Source organism: Dunckerocampus dactyliophorus, chromosome 11 (genome assembly GCF_027744805.1).
Source record: "Dunckerocampus dactyliophorus isolate RoL2022-P2 chromosome 11, RoL_Ddac_1.1, whole genome shotgun sequence".
Taxonomy (NCBI): domain Eukaryota; kingdom Metazoa; phylum Chordata; class Actinopteri; order Syngnathiformes; family Syngnathidae; genus Dunckerocampus; species Dunckerocampus dactyliophorus.
The window spans coordinates 16,982,812-17,004,598 of record NC_072829.1 but is presented as its reverse complement, the minus strand read 5'-3'; the positions used below and the strand labels follow the sequence as shown (position 1 = coordinate 17,004,598).

The following is a 21,787-nucleotide window of genomic DNA, read 5'->3' as shown; positions in this document are numbered from 1 at the left end:
TTACACTCCTACTATTCTTTGTTTACACCACATTGCTAATGCGCGGGCTACAGGATCACTGCAGGGACACAAGAGATGCCCACGGCTTTATGCATGGGATGCTAGTGAGCTAACTCATTTATTTATTCTAAACTTAAGAAAGGGTTTCAAAGCGGAGTGGGGAAGAAGGACAAAGTAAGAAGCCAAAAACGTACCACTTCCACACAGAATGGGAGGAGAACTTATTTTTTACTCTATCGTGGCAGACATGCCACGGCTGACTCCATGCAGTGTGAAGGTAATGTAATGAATGTAATGTGATGTCTCATCGGTGTTTTCAGAATCAGCTTTATCAGAATCAGAATTAGCTTTACTGGCCAAGTACGACATAAGACTTGTCTTTCAATCATTTTTGACAAATAATGGGCCGTAGTCAACCACGAAACAGCAATTGTTTAGTAATGGATTAATTAAAAAAAAAACTATGATAGAGTGAGGGATGTTCGAACCGCAATGTAACGAGGGTCCATAAGACTGAGATTACGCTTATTATAAGACATGGAAATACTGCATTATCAACTGCAAATACTGTACAAGGCAGCCATGTCAATACTTTACATACTATACCAAAGGCCATGTACAGAACATTTTCAAAATCGTGAATTGATATTTTTCATCTTTTTTATTGATTATTAAGTGCGCTAAAAATCCAATGAAGGTCAAAATATGCTAAGAAATGTAATATATTGAAGGCAAAAACATCTCAGCTTTGTATTATACGTAACAGAACAGAAAGTCCTCGGTTTACCGGTTTATTTAAGATCAAATACAACATTACATAAAGCCGTAATAAAAAAGATGCAAGTTTACACTGTAAATTTCAAAGGAACAGACCCTGGTTTCACTTCCACGGTGATGGACGGTGTTTAAAAATACATAATACAGGTGGTACAGCGTTCCATGTTACAAAGTGTTGTAGTTCATTTTGAGATTCGCTTCACGGTGGGCTGAAAGATACAGGGTGTGCCTGCTCAGCCACACTGGGGAAGAATAACAACCCTGCAATGTGTCAAGGAAAAGGACAGCCATCAGCATGGAAGTGAAAATCAACATCCTAAAAAGCTCAGCGATTGACACACCCACTAATATTGGCTGCTGTTTTGGTCCGAACCACTCAACTGTTGCGACCATCATTAAGGATAAAGGTTATTGAATGCTAATGAATGCTAGACTGATCATGGATTCTGTGCACTGTTCCAAGAAGATCTGTGAGGAGAAGAGGAGGTTATCCTCTAAACTAGCCTGGGACAATGTTTTCATTTCACAATATTTCCAGTTGTCCTTCATGTGGTCCGTGTACAGTGTGAGTGATTTGGAGTTAATTTAGGAATAAGTTCCAATTTACACTCAAACTTTACTTACGTCACAGTAACGTAATGGAACGTAATGGAAATATGTATTGACTGTGATATTTACCGTATTACTGAGAGATGTAATAAGAAGCACGGATGTTGCCTTCTTGTTAGCATGTGTGCCTCTCATAGGAGAACGTAATAATAAAGAGGGAAGAGCACCCCAGTTAACAAGCTCACCAACCAAAGCTAAGTCCAGCTTCTGTTAAGATTGGAACTTTTTGAAAATAAAAATGAAAAGAATGACACTATAGCGTATTTTAATGTATTTTTTGTGGAGAACCTCAGTCAGAAAGTGAGGTTTCCCATGCTCTGATTGCATTAATATGTCGCCAGAGATGAGAAGAAGACCGTAATGCGGTGGAATGAAGTCAGTCTAATGATGTGAGGTCAATAATGACCTTTGATGGTTTATTAATGGAACACATTTGCCTCTGCTTTTATCCCTATTTCTCTCCGTAGGAGTCGCAGCATGTGACCTCAGGCTACAACACTCAGAGTAAGTTTCCCAGCATCAGCGCTCCCCTGCAGGGTGCAGAGTCATTAACACTTTCCAGTGTTAAGCTGTAAAAGCAGTCCCACCTACAAGAGCAAAACATACCCAAATATACACTGGTTGGGCAAATATCCAATCTTTCATTGGACACGTTTTTTTTGGCCAGGCAGCGTATCTGACAAGAATTGTGTCTTCTCTTATACTGCACAACTTAGCAAAGGAACATGCACAAATTGAGCATGTTTTTGGTGTTCAGTATCATCAGTTATTTTAATCAGCACTAAAACTTGAAAGCCCTCTGAGGTCTTTAGCTGTTTTATGCAGTGGCCTAGCGTGGGTTGCCAGAGCCTAGGGCGACCCAAGTCTTTGTGCATCCTAACAAGGTGTAGTGAACCTTAGGTCTCTTTCACCAGTTTGCACCATACGTTTTGCTTATTTTTGCTAGTGATACTAAGCAAGAGAGTGTTTGCTAACAGACATGCATAGTGCAAAAGTCTGACAAAGAAAAAGAATACTGCAGTCTGGGCCTTAAAGACCTCAGAGTCAAACAGGGACAATTACATGTGTAAGGGAGAGCGGTGCAAACGCCAAACTCCACATTGTTATTTTTAACACACTGGCATTCAATATGAAATTAATACAGGGAGCTGTAATTGGCACATTTTTCTCTTCCACTGTCACAATTTCTAACCTCAACACAAGAGGTAAACAGGACTTAAAGGAAAACTTTTTGGAAGTTTGCCCATCATCCACAATCCTTATGTCAAACAAGAACACACATCTTTCATTTTTCTGTGCGTTCCAGATAGCCAGCCGTCATCCTGGCAGTTTTCCACTAAAAATGATTTTAATGGGGAGTCACCTATTCTGCCTATAAGGCCCTCTAAAAAAACATCCAACAATTTATATACATGCTCCAACTATGTAGTAACACACAATGTAAGGCACATTCATGATAACATGTAATACTTACAGTATTGGTCATTTTAAGCATGAACTTCTTTTCTTGGTGCACTGATTTCGCAGATTTGCATAGGAACTAATGCTACTTCCGTCAGCAACAACAGCATAGAGACCGCATTCTGTGTTTGCTGACGACGACGACTACTTTTGGACAAATGAGGATCCACAACCTTATCTTTTTTAGCCTGAATATAAGGAGGAAGAGCGACAGCAGTGGTTCCCAAACTTTTTACAGTGGCGTACCCCTTCAGACATTTGCCCTGAAGCCATGGACCCCCTACTCCTGAACACTTCAAAAACATAAACCTTTTTTTAATCATTATGAACGTGAAATATTCAACATGTTTAATTAATTTTATAGTAAGTAGTAATTATGGTTGAAGAATTGTTATTTTGCATGGTCATATTTCTACATATTCGTCCTATATCTTATTTCAGCCGGACATTGGGATCCTTCCGTTTGAATGGGTTGCACTTTGAAGAATTACTGTGATCTAAGTGTGCATATTAATTTCATAAAATTGAAAGGGAAAGTTTAACAAATATGATAAAGCACTATCAAAAGTACCAAAATACATACAAGCCGCGATAAAACCTCATTTTCAGGGGAATCCCCATTCTCCCATCCTGAAACTTCATGATTAAACACTCTTAACACACAACACATTTACTTATTTGTCCATAGGACTCACACACAGTTACATGATCTCTCTCCTTCCTTCCGTCCTTGTAATTCTGATTGTTTGCCGGTAATTGTTTTTAATGACAATTGGCGTACCACTGGGGGTATGTGTACCCCGCTTTGGGAACCTCGGAGCTATAGGTTTTAAAAGCTGACCGGTGGATCACAGTCACAGTCGATCTTCACCAGAAAAGTACTGTAGTTCCTTGTTGTTAGCCCCTAAAATAACAATGTTGCTATGGCTTGGTTAATATGCAGGTCACGGCATGTAAATAGAGCATTGTTGGCGATTTTTGGATGTTTTTAGAGGGCTTGATAGGCGAAATTTAATCCTAATGATGGGCAGCGCGCCATGGAAATCTAGAACGCACAGGAAAAGGAAAGACGTGTGTTCTTGTCTCGCATCGTGGTTGCGGGTGATGGGCGAAATTCCCCAAAAAGTGCAGTTTTACGGTTTTCAGGAACATGATCGGATAATAATGCTTACCTGTCAACCCTCCTATTTCCCCCCTTGTTTCATGGGAACCTCCGGTTTTGATAAATTCCTGTATTTTGTTGGAGCAGCGCTGCTTCTGGTCTGTTTGACAACTCTCAGCACCCTCTGTTGGTGCTGGTGGAAATTCTGGTGGAAAGACCACAATTTCTCTTATTTTCTGGAAAATGTTCAAATACAAATGTTGCCAGGTATGGTAATAATATACACTAATTGTGATCAACTGTACACTCAAATGCACCTGCACCTTATGTAATATATTACTGGATGGATGATATAAAACCATTGTTAAATGAACCTTGAGCATTATTATCTTTGTAGGGACAGAATATTTGAGACAACAAGCATCTTTTTTGGGGGGGGCTGAAAAATTATAATTGATTTACCTGTCAGGTCCCTTCCCCTCTATAGAACAATGATGCAGAATGCGTTTTTGGATCTGTGAGTCACAACAAAATATGACTCATGTGGATGCCATAGTCAGCAAAGGAAATGTTTTTGTAACCTGGGGGGAGCAAAAAGAGCTGGCAAAAGCAATAACCAGGAAAGGCATGAAAAATTACACAACAGAGGATAAGAAGAAAATAAACTGACTGAGGAAAAAAAGATGAAAAAAAAGATATTTTGTTTATTGTTATTACATTTACATGTATCTTAATAATTAATACATTTCATGGTTTTGTTATTTGACTTACTTTCTTTTTTAAATTGTTTAAGACTTAATTTTTTTTACATATTTTATATGATTTAGGTTTTTTCATTTGTATATTAGCTAGGCTATAATGTAAATATACTCAATATACTCAATATACAGAGTTTAAAATACATAAATACATAGCTCTGATGTGTCGTATTTTTATGCTATGAGCAATGCTATCATTTCAAATATGCAGTGTTCCCTCGTTTATCGTGGGGGATAGGTTCCCGAAATAGCCCGCAAAAAGTGACATCCGCAAAGTAGCCATCTTTATTTATTTACAATTATTATATATGTTTTAAGGCTGTAAAACCCCTCACCATACACTTTATACACTTTTCTCAGACAGGCATTAACATTTTCTCACATTTCTCTCTTGTTTAAACACTCTCAAAAAAGTTCAAACCTTTGTTTCAATTTTAATGAGCAACCTACGAGGTTGGACACAAGATATTATTAATTGACTCGTGCATATTTCACTCCTCTGACCGTAAGTCTTCGTCCTGGCGCCATGCTGCTGTACTCAGCGTTTTTGTATCCTTGTGAAAACATATCGCTCCTGTTGTATTTTCCTCCTCCTCGTAATGGCGCTGTAGAGCCGCAATGTCTACCTTCATTCAGCATATGCAGATGTCCAACCTTTTGTGCAATGCTTAGCATCCTCCTCTGCCTTTTGGGTGCGACCGCAGGTGCTTTTCACGATGCAGAACGTTTCGTGGACATTGTGGGTGGGTCGAGGATAAAACTTGCAAACATATATGTACATTTGGCAAGCCGAACGCATTCTGTAGTGCACAGGAGGAGATTGATTGACAATGGTCTGCAGTCCCTTAGCCTATCAGGATGCAGAACACAACACGCGGGGTCTCCCTTAGCCAATCAGGAAGCAGAAAACAATGCACGTTCATACGCTGTAAAAAAAAAAAAAAAAAAAGCAAAAAAGAAGTCTGAGTCCGCAAAAGGTGAACCCGACTTTTTAAAATTACCCAGACACATTATATGCACAAAGTATCGGTATCGGATCAGTATTGCTGATACAAGGCTGCATTGCATTGGCAGTATTGCTGATACACAGTTTACAACTATTACACAGTGGCTGTAATAAAAAAGAAATAATGTCCTCTTGTAGCCAGACTTTTGGAAGATCATACAAATACCCCCCCAAAAATCAGACAACAAACTTTTTTTTTTACAATAACGAGCATAGAAAGAGGCATGAGTTTCACATCTTGTCAAACACAAATCAACACACACAACAACAAATGCTAAATGGCGACACTTAAATGTCCTCTGTTGTGTTACAGAGCGCTGTCCTATATCATCTAACAAGCCTGCAGTGAAACCACCAGCGGCGCCACAGAAGTCGTAAGTATCTCTCTCCTTTCTCAGGATAGCGCACACATACACACACAGAAGTTTTGACCCAGTGTTGTATTTGCCTCAAGGTAAAATTAAGTTGGACTCGTGGATGAAACTCACTGCTGGTAGGAGAGGGGGGAAAAAAGATTGTGTGGATCAGAGCGGGAAAGTGCAGCTACATTAATTTAACGTGAGCCGGGGGCATATTGCAACATCTCTAGCTGCAGCCCACTCCACTTCACTGGCGAAGCAACACAGCAGGATTCATGGCTGGGTGGGATCCCTACTTGTAAATCTACCACACGGGCCTGATGATTTTGTTTTACAAAATGAATGTTTTGCTAAATCCACCAAACAGAACATGTCCAACCGCAGCTTTTTAAGTCCATCAAAAGTTAGATTTTATGCATGTTAAGGATGAAACCTGTAAGGAATCTCAATCTGCTCCCACATGAGTGCAAAACTGGATATGCCTCTCCATCCACGAATGGTGAGCTGTTAATCACAATTACATTCCCCTTTCCTTTTCTGTCATCTAGCTTTCTATCCATCCATCTATCCATCTAATCCCGTGCATCATCTCATCTCGTGAGTTTGGTGTCTCGTGACACCCATACTATTTACAGTACCTATACAGTCATCCCTCGCCACGTCACGTTTCAAATTTCGAACAAAAAAAATGCATGTGCATTTTGAAATGTTTGCTGTCCCACAAATTGAGGCTAAACTATATTATTGCCAACAGTTTTTGAGAACAAATAAACCAATTATGATATGTAACAATAATAGGAATAATAAATAATAATATATAAAATATGTCATCTTTCATTCTGTATAGTTGCGGAATTGGCCTTTGTGGCGTGTATTTTCTCACAGTCAATTTGTACTGTCTAACATTTGCAGCATTTCTTGAAATGCTGACTTTTCAATAGAGGTGTCAGCATTAATAGTTCCAGCTTGTAGATGAACAATGGTAGCTCACTGTTATTGTCTTATCTACTTGTCTTTGTCTATATATGTTAGGGCTGTCAAGCTATCCTTTGATATGTATAATAAAAAAAAAAATACAATTAAAAAAAAACTGTGATACATATATTTAAAGACAAATCTGCCTCATGAGTATCAACATTTTTGCTTTTTCTAGTTACAGTACATTATGCCTTTTTGCTCAATTTTTTATTTTTTATTTTATTTCTGCAAAGAGTCATGTTCCACAGATGGTCCCCACACCACACTTTGGATATGCATGCGTGTTTCGCCAGGAAGGTGAGGAGTTGCCTGGTGAGGAAGTAGGGTTTCCAAGCTCTGTCTTCTTGTCTCTGTTGCTGGTCAGGGGTTGGGTTTCATTGTGGAGGGGTTTTTGCAGCTTTCAGACCTACATTGCACGGCAGTATGGAGGTAGAGATCTGCGCCCCCCCCTCGCCTGCACGCCGGATACTTTACTTTTTTTTTTTTAACCTGTCCTGTTCAGCAGCTTAGTCATGCTGTATGAGTGAACTGTATGATTATTTTGGCGGAACAAGTTTTGCTTTGCAAAAGGTGAGTCTGGTACACACCTCCTGCTCCAATTGCATTGCAAATTTATTGTTAAAACCACAGAACAGATCATGGTTAGAGTGACGACAGACAAGGAAGAAAGAGAGAGAAGAAAGAAAAGACAGTGTTAGGTCACATCACTGACTGTGATTGGGGATATTGGAGAAGGGTTAGGACGGGGGGTCAAACTCGTTTTCATCGCAGGCCACATCACGGTTATGGTTGCCGTCACAGGGCCGCAGCTTTTCCTGAAATGTGTGTGCAGCTGGACTGTTTAAGGTTGTCTTAGAAGACGTTTCGCCTCTCTTCCAAGCAGGCTTCATCAGTTCATGCTCAACAACTAGATAGAACAGCTCTAATCTAAGCAAGAGCTACGCATTTATTCACTCAGGTTGAGGCATGACCTAACCAAGACTGGTTGCACTCAGTTGTGGTGCAAAACGACAATCGTTAATATACAGTGGAGTGACAACTGTTGTTTCCGCCCAAACCACCAACAACAAAAATAACAATTTCAAATTGCATGCAGTACAAATTTTCTGTCAAAATTGACAGGAATCATTTTTGACATGCATCATTTCCAGGCTTTCGCGGGCAACAAAAAATAACGTGGCGGGCCGAATTAGTTTGACACCTGTGGGTTAGGGAAGAGAACGGGCCAAGATGTAGCCACAGATGGCGAGAGCATCCACTTCATCGCTTGTTTCTGTACTGCTGGATGAACCAGATAGTCAGCCGGTGCAGGAATAGTAGGTTTTGCAGTTGTGAGAACCGATTGAAGAACCTTGGGACTGGATATGGAGCCTAGTTGGAGAGGTTGGAGAGATTTGTATTTAATCTCGTCACGTTGTAACCTTGTGTCACGAGATCTAGTGACACGTAAATCGATTTTCAGACGTCTGGTATATTTTATCTTGATTTAAATTTTATGTTCATTTGGAGCTGGTAACAAATACAAGTGCAGCATATGCACTCCTCTCCTGTCATTTCTATTTCTATTTATAAAATACGGTAAAAATGGGTGTATGTCAAACATTAACTAACTAAATTGAAACCTGCGATTAATCTGATTAAAATGTTAATTATTTGACAGAGGTGGATTTTCAATTATTATCCTTATTTTTCATTTGGTTGTGAGAACTCATGTTCTGTAGTTCCTCATAGTTAGGTGTGAGGTTCCATTTAAGTTGCTAAATGTGGTTTATAGTGCAATGAAAGGTTGAATGTACTTACTACAGTTACTTACTGTGACTCATTCTTCCTTGCATTTTATTCATTTTCCCTCCACATTTCCTTTCCTCTGCTACCATTCACTCTCCTGGGTCCTTGCCCTCCTCTTCCCCGTCATTATCATCTCCATCTTACCTCCCTATCTCCCTCTTCCCATCTGTCCTTTCTTATGAAATAAAGTATGACTCCATTTTTCATTTATCCAAATATATCTATCATCGCCTATGTGCTGCACTGCGCCCTTATCTGTGAAGCTTTTCTCATTGCGCCTCACTCATTCACGACTCACACGGTCCCATCTGAAAACACCACAACACCGGAGAGTGTTTTTTAGCCGTGAGAGCACTGAAGAGCGCGCTTCGTGAGGTGGTAAAAATCCCTTTAGGGGATTCTCCTGTCATAACAATAGCAATGCTATCTCAAAATAACAGTAGCGTGCGTGGATGGTTTATATAAAACAATAAAACATGGGAACTTGCCAATGCACGACACATAAATACTGAATAATTTGTTGCCAGGGAGGTCATCTTATACACACTCACAAGTACATGTTTCTATCGTACATACAGGTGGTCCTCGGGGTTGGAACGAGTTCCGTTCCTAGACTGTGATATAAGTCGAGTTTTGGTGTAAGTTACAATTTAAACCTAAATAAGCACCTAAGCCACTCACACTGTACACAGAACACATGAAGGACATATCAATATAAACAGATAACAAAATGGAAAAGAAGAAAAGACAGATAACGCCTTACTTTTATCTCTGTGGCTGTCTTACATGTTAACAAGCTACAGTGGCAGATGAACACGGGCTATGGCTAACTCACAAAAACACCAGTGTACAAGTCCTGGCAGTCATGGAATGACAGCGGGGACGACAATCACACGCTACCAAAACAATCGGCGCAACCAGTTGATGAGTTTGTGGGCGGCTTCAGCTTGAGCGGCCATTTTCCACATGGTCCTAGTGCTTGACCAATCTCTTTTTAATACAGCGTAAGATTGTTTTTGGACTGTAAAAATGACAGGAGACTAAAAATCCCTTTTGACATGTCCCCTTTCTAGTTCTTGAGTGAGTCTCATGTTTAAGGAACAAAATGATTTTTTAAATGAATTTAGGGGACAGTGTCGTAACCACAAAACCGAGGACCACCTGTATAGGTTTATTTCATTGCAAACGGAGGGTGAAATCAACTTCTCTCTACGAGAAATTGATCCCGACGGAGTGGGTTCTCTCGTCTCAGCACACGCTCTTGTTACCAAAGAATAGTTGGCAGCAGGTCAGCAGTTGTTGAGACAAAAAGTTTCCAGGTGAAAAAACAATCAAGCTTATTTCTCCAAACTCTGAACATCTGGTTGGCTTTTCTTCACCGCAGTGCCTTGTCTACCGTCCTCTTTCTCAGCTCCTCACATTAGCCAGCGCGGCTTTGGCTATGTAATTAATCCATTTGCCAGGACTACACTTTACAGCTCACAGCTTGCCATTTCCAAGCTAATTGAAGCAGATGTTGCGGTCAGGGCTGCAGTCAAACATGTTCTTTTGTATTTATGCAGAATGCTGGAGGATGACCTGAAGATCAGCAGCGACGAAGAAGAGGCCGAACAACAGGTGAGTTCCCTCTGCAGCGTATCCATTTGTCAATATCATACGCCGTTTTGTCTTTCCACTATTTGCCTTTCTTTCATGCACAACCAGATCTTCTTTGCACTGATTAGTTCATCAGCCTCGACATCTGTTTCATCCATTTCACTGAAAGCGTTCATCCACAATTTCAATTAATTTCCTTTCTCATGTCATCAGTTGAATCATGCGTAGCTCCATTTGCAATCAGCTTGTAATTAGGGAACTATATGGACAAATGTATTGACCGTGACAACTACAAGAACTGCAGGTGGGGTGCATCTATTCGTTCAGAAGAGGTAAAAGTTCATTAGTGTTGGACTAGCAGGCCCGGCTCAGAAATCTCTCGTCACTGATGGGGTCACGCAAACATTCCTGCTTGCTGTCATGCTGGAAAATAAAAGTGGAGAACCTGTTCCCGCAAAGTTGGGAGCACAGATGTCTTGAGAAGATGTTGAATTAAGATTCAAGGAATGAATGATCATAATGTGTGTGCCAAGACTTTTGTCCGATGTATGGCCGACGGAGCCACTTGCAGCCCGCAGTTTGTTTTTTATTGGCCCGCGGCACATTGTAGAAACAAAATAACATAAAAAATGGGTAAAATAGTGCAAAAAGGTACAATGTAAAAAGAAAATACTATTAACTAATACTAACAAAGCTTTGTCTTTAAATATACAGTAATCCCTAGTTCAGCGCGGTTAATCGGTTCCAGACCAAGTCAATTTCTGCAAAGTGGGATTTCTTATTTATAAATCCAATATGTTCAGAGTTAGAGCATAAAAAAACATGGTTACGACCTTCTAAATGCATTACCTTTTAACATTATTAGAGCCCTCTAAACATAAAATACCACCCCTATAGTCACCTTTATACTCGTTTACCCAATATAGTAGACATAATAAGAGAAAATAAGACATATTACAAACTCACACATTAGCATCGGCAGAGTTTCTTATTGTTGTTGTTTTACTTCCTGTTCTGTACAGTATTTCCAGGTGGCTCTTGTCTCATTAATGCAACATTACTAATACTTAGTGACCAGTGTAGAATATTACATATCACAACGTCTTTAAATGCGTCGTCTTAATGTCATGTTTTTTTTTTTTTTTAGTTCATTTAGCCACTTTTATTCTTGAAAATGCTTGATTTGGGCATAGACTACATGAACTTTGCTTAAGAATGCATATTGTTTGTCTAATAATGGGCTGTATTCCACCACAAAACAGTATGATTGTTAATTCATATATTTTTGAAAAACCATATTAGAGTGAACCCGCAAAATTCGAAGCACGAAGTGGACTTATAACATTTTATCTAGCCTGTATACATTCACGTCCATGTGACCCATTCACATGTTCAAGAGGACCATCTTTATCCGTCATGATGCTTGTGGCGTTTGAGCAGCATGGACCAGGAATGCAACCAGTGTTGATTTTTTCACTTTTTGATCATTCTGTCATGTCTAATTTCACTTCACTCTTAACTTTCACTTTCCTTTTCTTTGACGCATTGTATCAGACGAGTCTGCCTCCTGCTTGGAAGACAAAATGAAAGCAAAAACATGAACAAAAAAAAACATAAGCGACATTGTCCTTCCTCATTGTAGCAACACCTGACTATGTATTTTTCCGCTTATGTATTCTTTATTCTATTACATAGCATGTTTTCTCTTTCTTTTGGTACAGTATTTATAATTTATGTCAGAGCACCACAAAACAACTGAAGAGTATACAGTCGTACAAACTATATTAATTTTTAAAAATGCATATTTAAGCAAATATTATGTATTTTTTGCCTAAATGAAGCATTTTCAAGCTTAACATTGGCTAAATGAATGAAAATACAAATAAAAGGCATTTAGAAGATGCATTCAAAGATGCTGGGATGATATGTAGTATTCTACACTTGTCACTAGGTGTCAGTAATGTAATGTGTAATGTTCGGTGAGACACACAAGCACCAGACATGGCACAAAATCCCTAACACGGGCTGCTGTTGCGTCTGTAACCCACGCCAAGGTAAACATCAACTCTGAAACCCCGACGTCACTTCCTGTCCACGTTCCCGGAACACATTTACAGCAACACACGAGCACAAGTCTTATTATTATGTCTCCTCTATTGGGTAATGCAAGTGTAAAATTGACTATAGGGGTGTTATTTCATGTCTAGAGGGCTCTAATAATGTTAAAAACAGTATTTAGAAGGTCTTAAGGAGGTTCTCTGCGCTATAACTACAAAAATATTTGATTTATTTATAAGTAAGAAATCCTACTTTGTGGAAATTCACTTCTCACGGTTGGGTCTGGAACCAACAAACAGCAATAAACGAGGAATTACTGTTTTGTGATATGGTGACTTCAGTATCATTAATATAAGAAGAAGAGGCATACTTGACTGAATGCTGAGGGTTCCCTTTACCAATCTTACTTGTCATACAATGTTGCATTGAATTTGATCACTGTGCGGATGTGTCACAGTTAAACTCTTACAGTAAGTGTCCGTAATTATTCACTTGTCACAGTCCAATGAAGGACCACGAGTGGCATGAAATGAGTTTTAAAGCGTTCACTTAATCAAATTGGACTACCAATAGAAATTTACCAAAGGGTTTTGCACATTCATTCATAAATAACCAGATGCTATACACACAGAACTGAATATGTATGAGAATCGTCTCCATCTCTATCTTTGTGCACTTCTGATGCCAGTGGTGGGGTCAGGCCACCAACCCTCCCCCACTCGTGTCAGTGCTCATCAAGGAGTCCATGAAATGCTAATTAAATGTACCACTTCCTCTCACTCGCTTTTAGATGGAACACCTAATTGAATAATTATGGGCTGATAGTATAATTATGAATGCTGGCAGGTTTTCTGTAGTGGTTTTAGTTATTGTAATCATGCCGAAAGTGGATGTGTTAATTACAGAATTGTGGCAAGTGGCTTCCTTAATTATATAATGTGTATATTCATGATTACAGCAATGCTAAAGTGCACTTTGGGAGTCTCACTCCAAGTTTTGATAAGCATGCTTGCACCATATTTGTTCAGTTGGATAGATACTGTATATAACTCAAGAGGTTATGCTGCGTCGATTTCATCGGGATGTGAGTCACACAATGATGTCGGGAAGATTGAATGGTATTTTTACTTTGGGAACTAAAGGTGGCTGCTTCTTTGCATCTTCATATATAAACCACAGACATTAGATGCAAATCATTCTCCCAGCTTACTGTGAGAAATAAAGTGAATCTCTCCAAAGTTGTTGAACTCTTGCTTTATGCCTCCAGCATGACATTACAAGATGGATATGGAGAGAATAAACAGAAAAGAAAGTAAAAAGAGGAAATGGAGAGACAAAGACAGAGCAAATAAGTGTGCAGACGGGAGGAGGGAGAGGGAGAAATGTAAAGAGAAAAAGGCTGACATGAATCCAGTGGCATTTTTCCGTGCATGCAGTTAATAGGCTTATAGCAAATGAGTGCATGGTGTATTATCAAGCTTTTATAGCCTCAAGTAAAACACAACACACACATACATTCATAATCAAATACACAGACACGTGTGTGTTGCACAAATGTTGGCAACCTCACACACACAGACACACTATCATTAGTATTCTGAGGCGCGGCGCTGTGAGGGCAGCAGAGGAGTATGATGAATATGTTTTTGCGCCGAGCAAAGACACGAAGGAGGGCAGGGAATTGAAAGAAGGAGCTGAGGAAAGACGGGCAGATGGAAAAAGAGGAGAGGAAGCGAGAGAGAGCGAGGAGGGAAGAGAGATGTTCCTGGCGACTTTAAAAGCTGAAAGAAAAACACCAACCCAATTACCACTGCACGAATGTCCTTTGTCTCCCGCTCCCTGCACATTTCTCTCTGTGATGACAGATCACCTTGGTCAAAGCAAGGTCAGACTTAAAAGCTCTGGTTTTCTATAAAAGTTCAACTGCAGCTGGTAAAAATGTCCAGAACACAGGGAAAGGCGCCAAAGTCGACTCCACATAAGCCCCCTGCAAAGTAATTTTACTTTCTGAAAACCACAATGTGCTAACAAAAGGTCGTATTGCTAACGTAAAAGTGGGTTCGCTCGTGTTGAAAAAGCCTCCAAGAAAGGAGCTCTATGAACATCTTTCTGTTCATTGTTTTGGGGTGAGCTCACACATAGAATTCCCATCCTTGTCTCCTTCCATCTGTATCTACTGTATTTTCCGGACTATAGTCGCACTTTTTTCACACTTTGGCCTGCAATTTAATAAGAATAAATAAGCCATTTAAGACAGAAATAAGACTCATAAATGTGTTTCCTAGGGGAGGGGAATGGCAAGCGGACAGGAAGTGACGTCGGGGATTCAGAGTTGAGTTTTATCTCGGCGTGGGTTATGGTCTTAACAGTAGTCTGTGTTTTTATTAGGGATTTTTATTAGGAATTATTGTATCTGTTTGTGAGATAATTCAAACCTGCAATAAAATCCTGTTCTTCCAGCGATGAAGTCTGGAGCATATTACAGTAACATTACTGACACCTAGTGACCAGTGTGGAATACACTTTTATCCATTTTAATGCATGAAAATGCTTAATTTAGGCAAAAAACACATACAATTTGCTAATAAAAAATGCATTCATCCACGAAACAGCATGACTTTTAATGAATACATTTTTGGAAAAACCGGGATTCAGTGAAGCTGTGAAATTCGAACTGCGAAGTGGTGAGTGCTGACGACTATAATCTGAAGCTTGCTGTTTGATTGAGTAATCGGTTAGGCCCTAGACCGGGGGGGAACATTACGTTGAAGGTAGTGCGGGTCGATCGCAAGCATTACGCACGTCATGACACCCATGTCATATGACATCAGTCAGCTGACTTTAAGCTTCCCTCCTGATTTGCTGTTGCTCCTCCACAGCAAAGATTAAGTGGTGAGCAAACGATTCAATAAGCAACACACGGAAACGCAGACCTATATCTATAACAAAGGTTATCTGTTCACTTGTTGCGGGGAGTTACGTTGAAAAAAAAGTCACTTGTTTGACGGCTCTGCTCTGGAAAAATGTGTGTTTTCTACACTTTTCTACACCCCTGATGTGCATGTACAATTTACAAAAATACTCATATTCATAAATACAGTCAATATGCCCTATATGCACCAAATCAATATGAACCAAACACAAACATCTAGTGGTTTGGTCTGCAACATATCAGAAAAGAGGCAAAAATGTCGACCACTGTTTTTCAAAGTTAAAGCTGATGTGTGTGAATACAAAGATGGTAGGTCTGCTTTCATGGACGACGAAGGAAATTAAAAAATATTTACATTTGAGAGGCTGAAACCAGAGGATATTTACATTTTTAAATGGAAAAAACGATAAATTGAATCACAAAGTAGTTGTTGATTAATTGGATAATTGATTACTCATTGATTCATTGTTATTATTTTATTTTCCGGAGAATTACAGTTTGCAGTTTTTTAATGTTTCATTTTTTTATCTTTTATGCTTCATGTTTTTTGTTTATGCTTTGCATTTTGTTCCCTTTTCCTTTGTTCCCTGTATCGAAAATGCACCGAACCGTGACCATAAACCCAAGGTACCTACCAAACTGCAATTATGGTGTACCGTTACACTCCTAATAATTTTGTAAATTAGAATAAAAGGTCAGTTGCTAAAAAAAACAAAGTATATGCTGTGCTACGACCTGCTATTCAACAGAATTCTGTCTAGAGTTGGCCAATCTTAACCTAAAAACAAACAGAACCAACTATCAATAACATTTATTTGCCATTATGTGCTTAATTTGTTTATCATTTAACACTTGGCTTCTTTAGCTTCTAACCATGTCATAGCTTGTTAAATAATGCATGTTCACAGTTGTCAAGTTATATTTAACCCAATGGCTTAAGAACAAACTAACAGTAAGGGACAACCGCTCCTAAGACTACAAAATACATCACGGTATAGTACAGTGTATCAACTCTAATAATGCATTTTCCACACATCTCAGCAATGAAGCGAGCATCCTTGACTTTCCACATGAACTAATATCACAGCTCGGGTTGCGTCGAAATCAAATGGCAGAATGCCAAACATGAATACTGTCTACTTTTGTTGAAAAGACAATAAACACTTGATTATTTACTGATTAGGTGTCAATGTCACCCGAGTTAAATAAGATGTTGAATTGCATCTTCAGAAGAAGTGCAGCAAAATGTTTCCAGAGACAAGTGGAGAGCATTGACCTTGAAAAACAAATACCTTGTCAAATGAAGCTTGATGGATGTGATAGCAAACAGGAGTAAATAAGGTACTCGTGGTCCTTGTTTTACACCGTTTTGGAAGGACAACGTCACTTTTGTTCCTTTTAGTTACCTTTCTATGCTGAACCACTCTTATGACTCCCAAGAATGAGGCAAACTCTTCTGATGGCAGCGCATAAAAGAAAAGGGAAGTGAAAGTGAAAAGTCAAATTAGATCACAAAACGCTCAGCGGAGAAGTGGAGAAACCGACATTGGCTTGCCGGTCCAGGCAAAGATGCTATTCTTAAACATGTGAAAGGATCGTCTACTATGAAATGGACAGTGATAACGAAGTAGTATATTATTAAGACTTCCTCCTCCCAATAAAGTTGTCATTCTCTCACTTGCGACGCCCGTTCCAGTGTGCAAGACAACCACAGGGTTAACCTTCTGGGGTCACTTTAATTTACTACCCTTTGAGGTCCCATGAGGCAAGAAAGTCCCCTCCCAAAAACTGCAATTTTTCAATCAACTTGAGTTCTAATCAATAATTATGTAATTACTGTTTAACCCTTTAAATGTCCATCTGATTCAATGAGGTAATTGTTTTTGCTTTTCAAAATATGCACACAATTAGTTATTTTCCATATGATAAATGTTAGGGGGCTTGGGCTATATTTCAAATATCAGGCTTAACTATACATAAGATTAGTAATAAAATTGATTTCGATGCTTTCATTTTTTTTTTTTATTTCTTAGTTTATGACCCGTTGAGGTCCTGACCAAAAAATCCCACTGACTTGACCATTATAACTACAACTTTTGAAGGCATTGTAATTAGAAAATATAGACATTCATTTTCTAATTTCAGGGTTTCATTTGGTTGGAAAATAGTCAAATTTGTCGTGAATGAGATTGGACAACAACTCTCCCGTCATCCTCGGGAAACTCCCGCATTTTGGTCTTCTTTCTCATTTAAATAGTTTCTCATTAATTTCTCGTATTTTAACTTTCATCCGAAAAAAATAAATCCCTTCCAAATACTGACGTGCCAACGGTGACGGTATCCACGCTTGAGCAACAGCAATCTACGAGCACAATAATGCAACATATTGGCAGTGAGTAGTTTGGTTTTTCCACACATTTCCTTATTTTCCCGAAAATGTCCCTCATTTTCAAATGCAAATACTGACAGGTATGATTGAACTAATTGTGAGATAGAAAAGCAACATAGTAATCCCTTGTCTATTGTTAATTGTTGCCAGACCCGACTGTCATAAGTGAATTTCCGCGAAGTAGGATTCCTTATTATTATTATATTCCTTATCCAGCATACCCCCGTGACCCGAATTACGATAAGCGGCATAGAAAGTGGATGGATGGATGAGCCAATATAGTAGACGTAATAGAAAATAAAAGAGGCAAAATAAGAGAAAATAAAACATAAGATATAGACTCACACATGCTAGCATAGGGAGAGTTCCTTTTTCCTTGTTTAACTTTCCATTTCTGTACAGTACTTCTCATCCATGTAACCTCGTGACCAGTGTAGAATATAAGATTTGCTTAAACATGCATATTTTGGACTAATAAGAGGCCATATTCAAGCACAAAACAGCATTATGTATTAATTAATATAGTTTTGAAAAACCGTGATTGAATCTGGAAAATTTGAAGCATGGAGTGGTGAGAGATTACTGCACAATGTATCTCTGTCCTGACAATAATAACAGCTTGTACGCTGGTAAGCCATCCTAGTCTTTAAAGGGAAAGACTCCCTTCACCATAACAAGCAGTCATGCCTTAAATTAAGGGTGTCAAACTCGTTTTCCTTGTGGGCCACTGGTAACTGGCAATATTTATGAATATGAAAGAAATCTGACAACATGACTGTAACCTCATAATATTATTACACAATTGGCCATGCATTTGATTATTACATTTATAGTAACAAATTGATGGATAACTTGCTTTGAAATGAGAAGCGAAGCGAGAATGTCAAGGTGACGAGCAGACATTTAAGTATTTATGATTGATAACAACAAAGCTTGTTGCATGATCAGATGATATTAAAGTTTAGAAGAACTGCATGCATTACGATTTTGTCCAAAAGAAAGAAGAAATATATTTAGAAGGAAAAAGGTGAAGTGCATGATTGATTTACATTATTCCCAGGCTTTTGCGGGTCACGTAAAATGATGTGGCGGGCCGCATCTGGCCCCCGGGCCTTGAGTTTGACATGTGCTTTAAACCAGTGGTCGCCAACCTTTTTTGATTTGTGTCCCCACAAATCTGCTGCAGACCGGGGGAGGGCGTACATTATAGCGATCTAATTTTATGTATCTTATTTATTATATATACTGTAAAACTAAGACATGCTCAACATTGAACAACAAATTAAAGCAAAAAATGAATGCCGACCCACTATCCACCAGTTCAAGCCTGGATTTTTTCCAGGGAGATTATTGCATCGCTGTTTGACGTGTGTGGTAAAAGGCAGTGTGCTAGCATGAATATACTTGACACAAATGTGCACATTAGCACTCAATAAGTCATCAAAACTTACCTTTATGCATTCCCACTTAGTATCAGCATTTGAGACCAAATATGAGGTGAAAGAAAAATGCTAAAAATACAGTAGAAGTCTATCGGCGGCAAGAAAGCAAGTTAGCTCACGCACAATGGATGTCAAGTGAGACGGATGTAACAGAGAGAATCCAGACACTTTTCAAAATAAAACATCATTAAGACTACAAATTAGGTGGGAAAAAAAATAATAATGGAAATTATTTTTTCTTTCTGTGCGGCCCGGTACCAAATGACCCGCGGCCCGGTACCGGGGGTTGGGGACCACTGCTTTAAACGGTTATGTTTTCAGCAGAGCTCTGCATGAAGCTTGCATCAGAGATTAAGGATTCCGAGCCATGTCTTCAGTTAGAAATGCTTTATACAGACTGCTGGAAAGATAAGCCATTGTTCGGTTGTTGTTCAAGACTGTGTGGGGGTATCTTGTTAAAACCGCATCACCAACCCTGAGGTGATGACTTGCACACACTGGAAGATAAGGATCCAAGGAAAGGTTTTTGTGAGATTCGCGAGGCTCTCCATTACGGACACCTTCATACTCTAATGATCTCTAATACAAGAGCTTCATCAAATATTCTCTCTTTTGAAAGATTATATTCACTATCAGTGGTTGTGGTTGTAGTCTGCAACGCCCGCACCGCTGCAAATGAATGCAAAAAAAATAATATCAACTCATTACCATGAGAACAGTAAATACCTTTTGTAAGACAATTTCGGATTCAGCTCTTATACTGGAGGTCATTGGTCTACGTGCACGTTCCGTTCCTACAAGAGCGAGTTTTAGTGTAAGTCGGAGCTTACACCAAAGTAACACCTAAGGCACTCACACTACAGAGAACACATGAAGGACATATAAATATTGTAATCAAAATATTAAATACAAGATTTAAATGAAACAGTAATAAACTTGCTTGCTTTCATCCCTGGACACTAGAAGGGGTGTTGCAAGGGAGGGAGAGAGAGGCTTATTGGGAGGAGGAAGTGAGACCACCATGCTGCGTAGTTAGCACTGTCTGTTTCATAAGAGCACATATTCAAAGATACCATCTTTATACTTGATGATGTTTGCAGTGTTTGAGCAGCTTGCAGTCAATGTTGATCGGCATTTCTCCACTTTTCTTAGTATGTATTACATCCAGTTAGCATTTGCTATCAAACATGAGCGATATACAAGAATTTAAAATGATTATGTAAAAGACAATGCAGCCGAAGTCAAGGCAACATATTGAAAAGGTTTCACCAACGGGCACATTTTTAATTTCATCATGAAATAATAGTTTAAGAAGCGAACGTATAGAAAACACTGATTATAGATATAGACATCTTACCACAGAGTTAGTTCATCCATAATCACAATAATAAAGATGAAAGTTGCATCTTTGTGTGTAGCTTGAAACGCTGCGGGGGAGCAAGTGCGAATCAGGAGGTGAGCTTAATGTCAGCTGACTGATGTCATATGACAACTACAAAGTGACGTTTACGCGATCGACCCAAACTACCTTGGCGATCTACCGGTAGCTCGCGATCGACGTAATGGCCACCCCTGGTGTAGAGACTATGACTAGTGATGATGTGCTCTATCTGGTACGTATCCTTCCGCCACATGCACATAACTAGTTCTTGGTTTTTTTTGGTACACCAGTCATAATTTATGGGAGTGAGTGATAATCATCATCGTCATCGTGACATGTCATATGATGACACGAAATGGCGTAACATGAAACGTCGTGACACAAAACGTTGGAACACGAAACCGCATAACACGAAATGGGATAACACGAAACAACATATCACGAGGACCATATGTACATGATCCCATTAGGCTGATTATTTGGAGCTACCGTTGCGTCCCAATGAGTGTGTATTATTAAGTACTATGTTCATGTTTTGAATACTCGTAATATCTAGACTGGCTTGTCATCCAGGCTGAAGCCACGTTTGTAGGTTTAGTGAATAATTGCAGCCTGTATTTTTCTTGAAACCCCCACGGGCAATATTTCTGTACAGATACTCTTCATGAACCCTGCAAATCCCTGAGTCACAGATCTGACAAGGTTTGTTATTCATGTCTGCAGCACAGAACCACAAAACCACTGGAGTCGTTAATCACCTCATTCCTTGAGAGACAGAAAAAGGAGCTAAACGTGAATTCATTTTTATCATCAGCTGAAAATGAATAAAATGGAAAACTGAACTAATATTTTTTTTGTTTTTGTAACTAATGTAGCCATGTATAAAATTGACTGAGATGAGAGAATAGGTGTAGTAAGAAGAAATGCATCACATGCATCATCTATATGTAAAAATTACAATAAGAACTTTACCATATTTGTTATTTTTTAGGAATTAAAAAAAATCATAATTTATTTATTTCAACTTAAAATAGAAGTATTAAGCAAATGAAACCAAGGTCAACCAGTATCAAAATGATGGGAAAAGTAAGGAACAGCTCATGATCCAACGCATACGACTGGAATTTCCGGTGTATAAGATGCACCGGTGC

At 39.0% G+C, this 21,787-nt stretch overlaps 1 protein-coding gene across 1 annotated transcript in view; it reads left to right on the top strand.

Moving 5' to 3' along the window:
• The window catches only part of aff2 (AF4/FMR2 family, member 2), a 211,890-nt gene that overhangs the window by 134,430 nt on the left and 55,673 nt on the right, over nt 1-21,787 (top strand). The window contains exons 7-9 of the mRNA XM_054793060.1: nt 1,854-1,890; nt 6,027-6,087; nt 10,401-10,455. Of these exons, the coding sequence (XP_054649035.1) occupies nt 1,854-1,890; nt 6,027-6,087; nt 10,401-10,455 (153 nt within the window). The remainder of the gene's footprint in view (nt 1-1,853; nt 1,891-6,026; nt 6,088-10,400; nt 10,456-21,787) is intronic.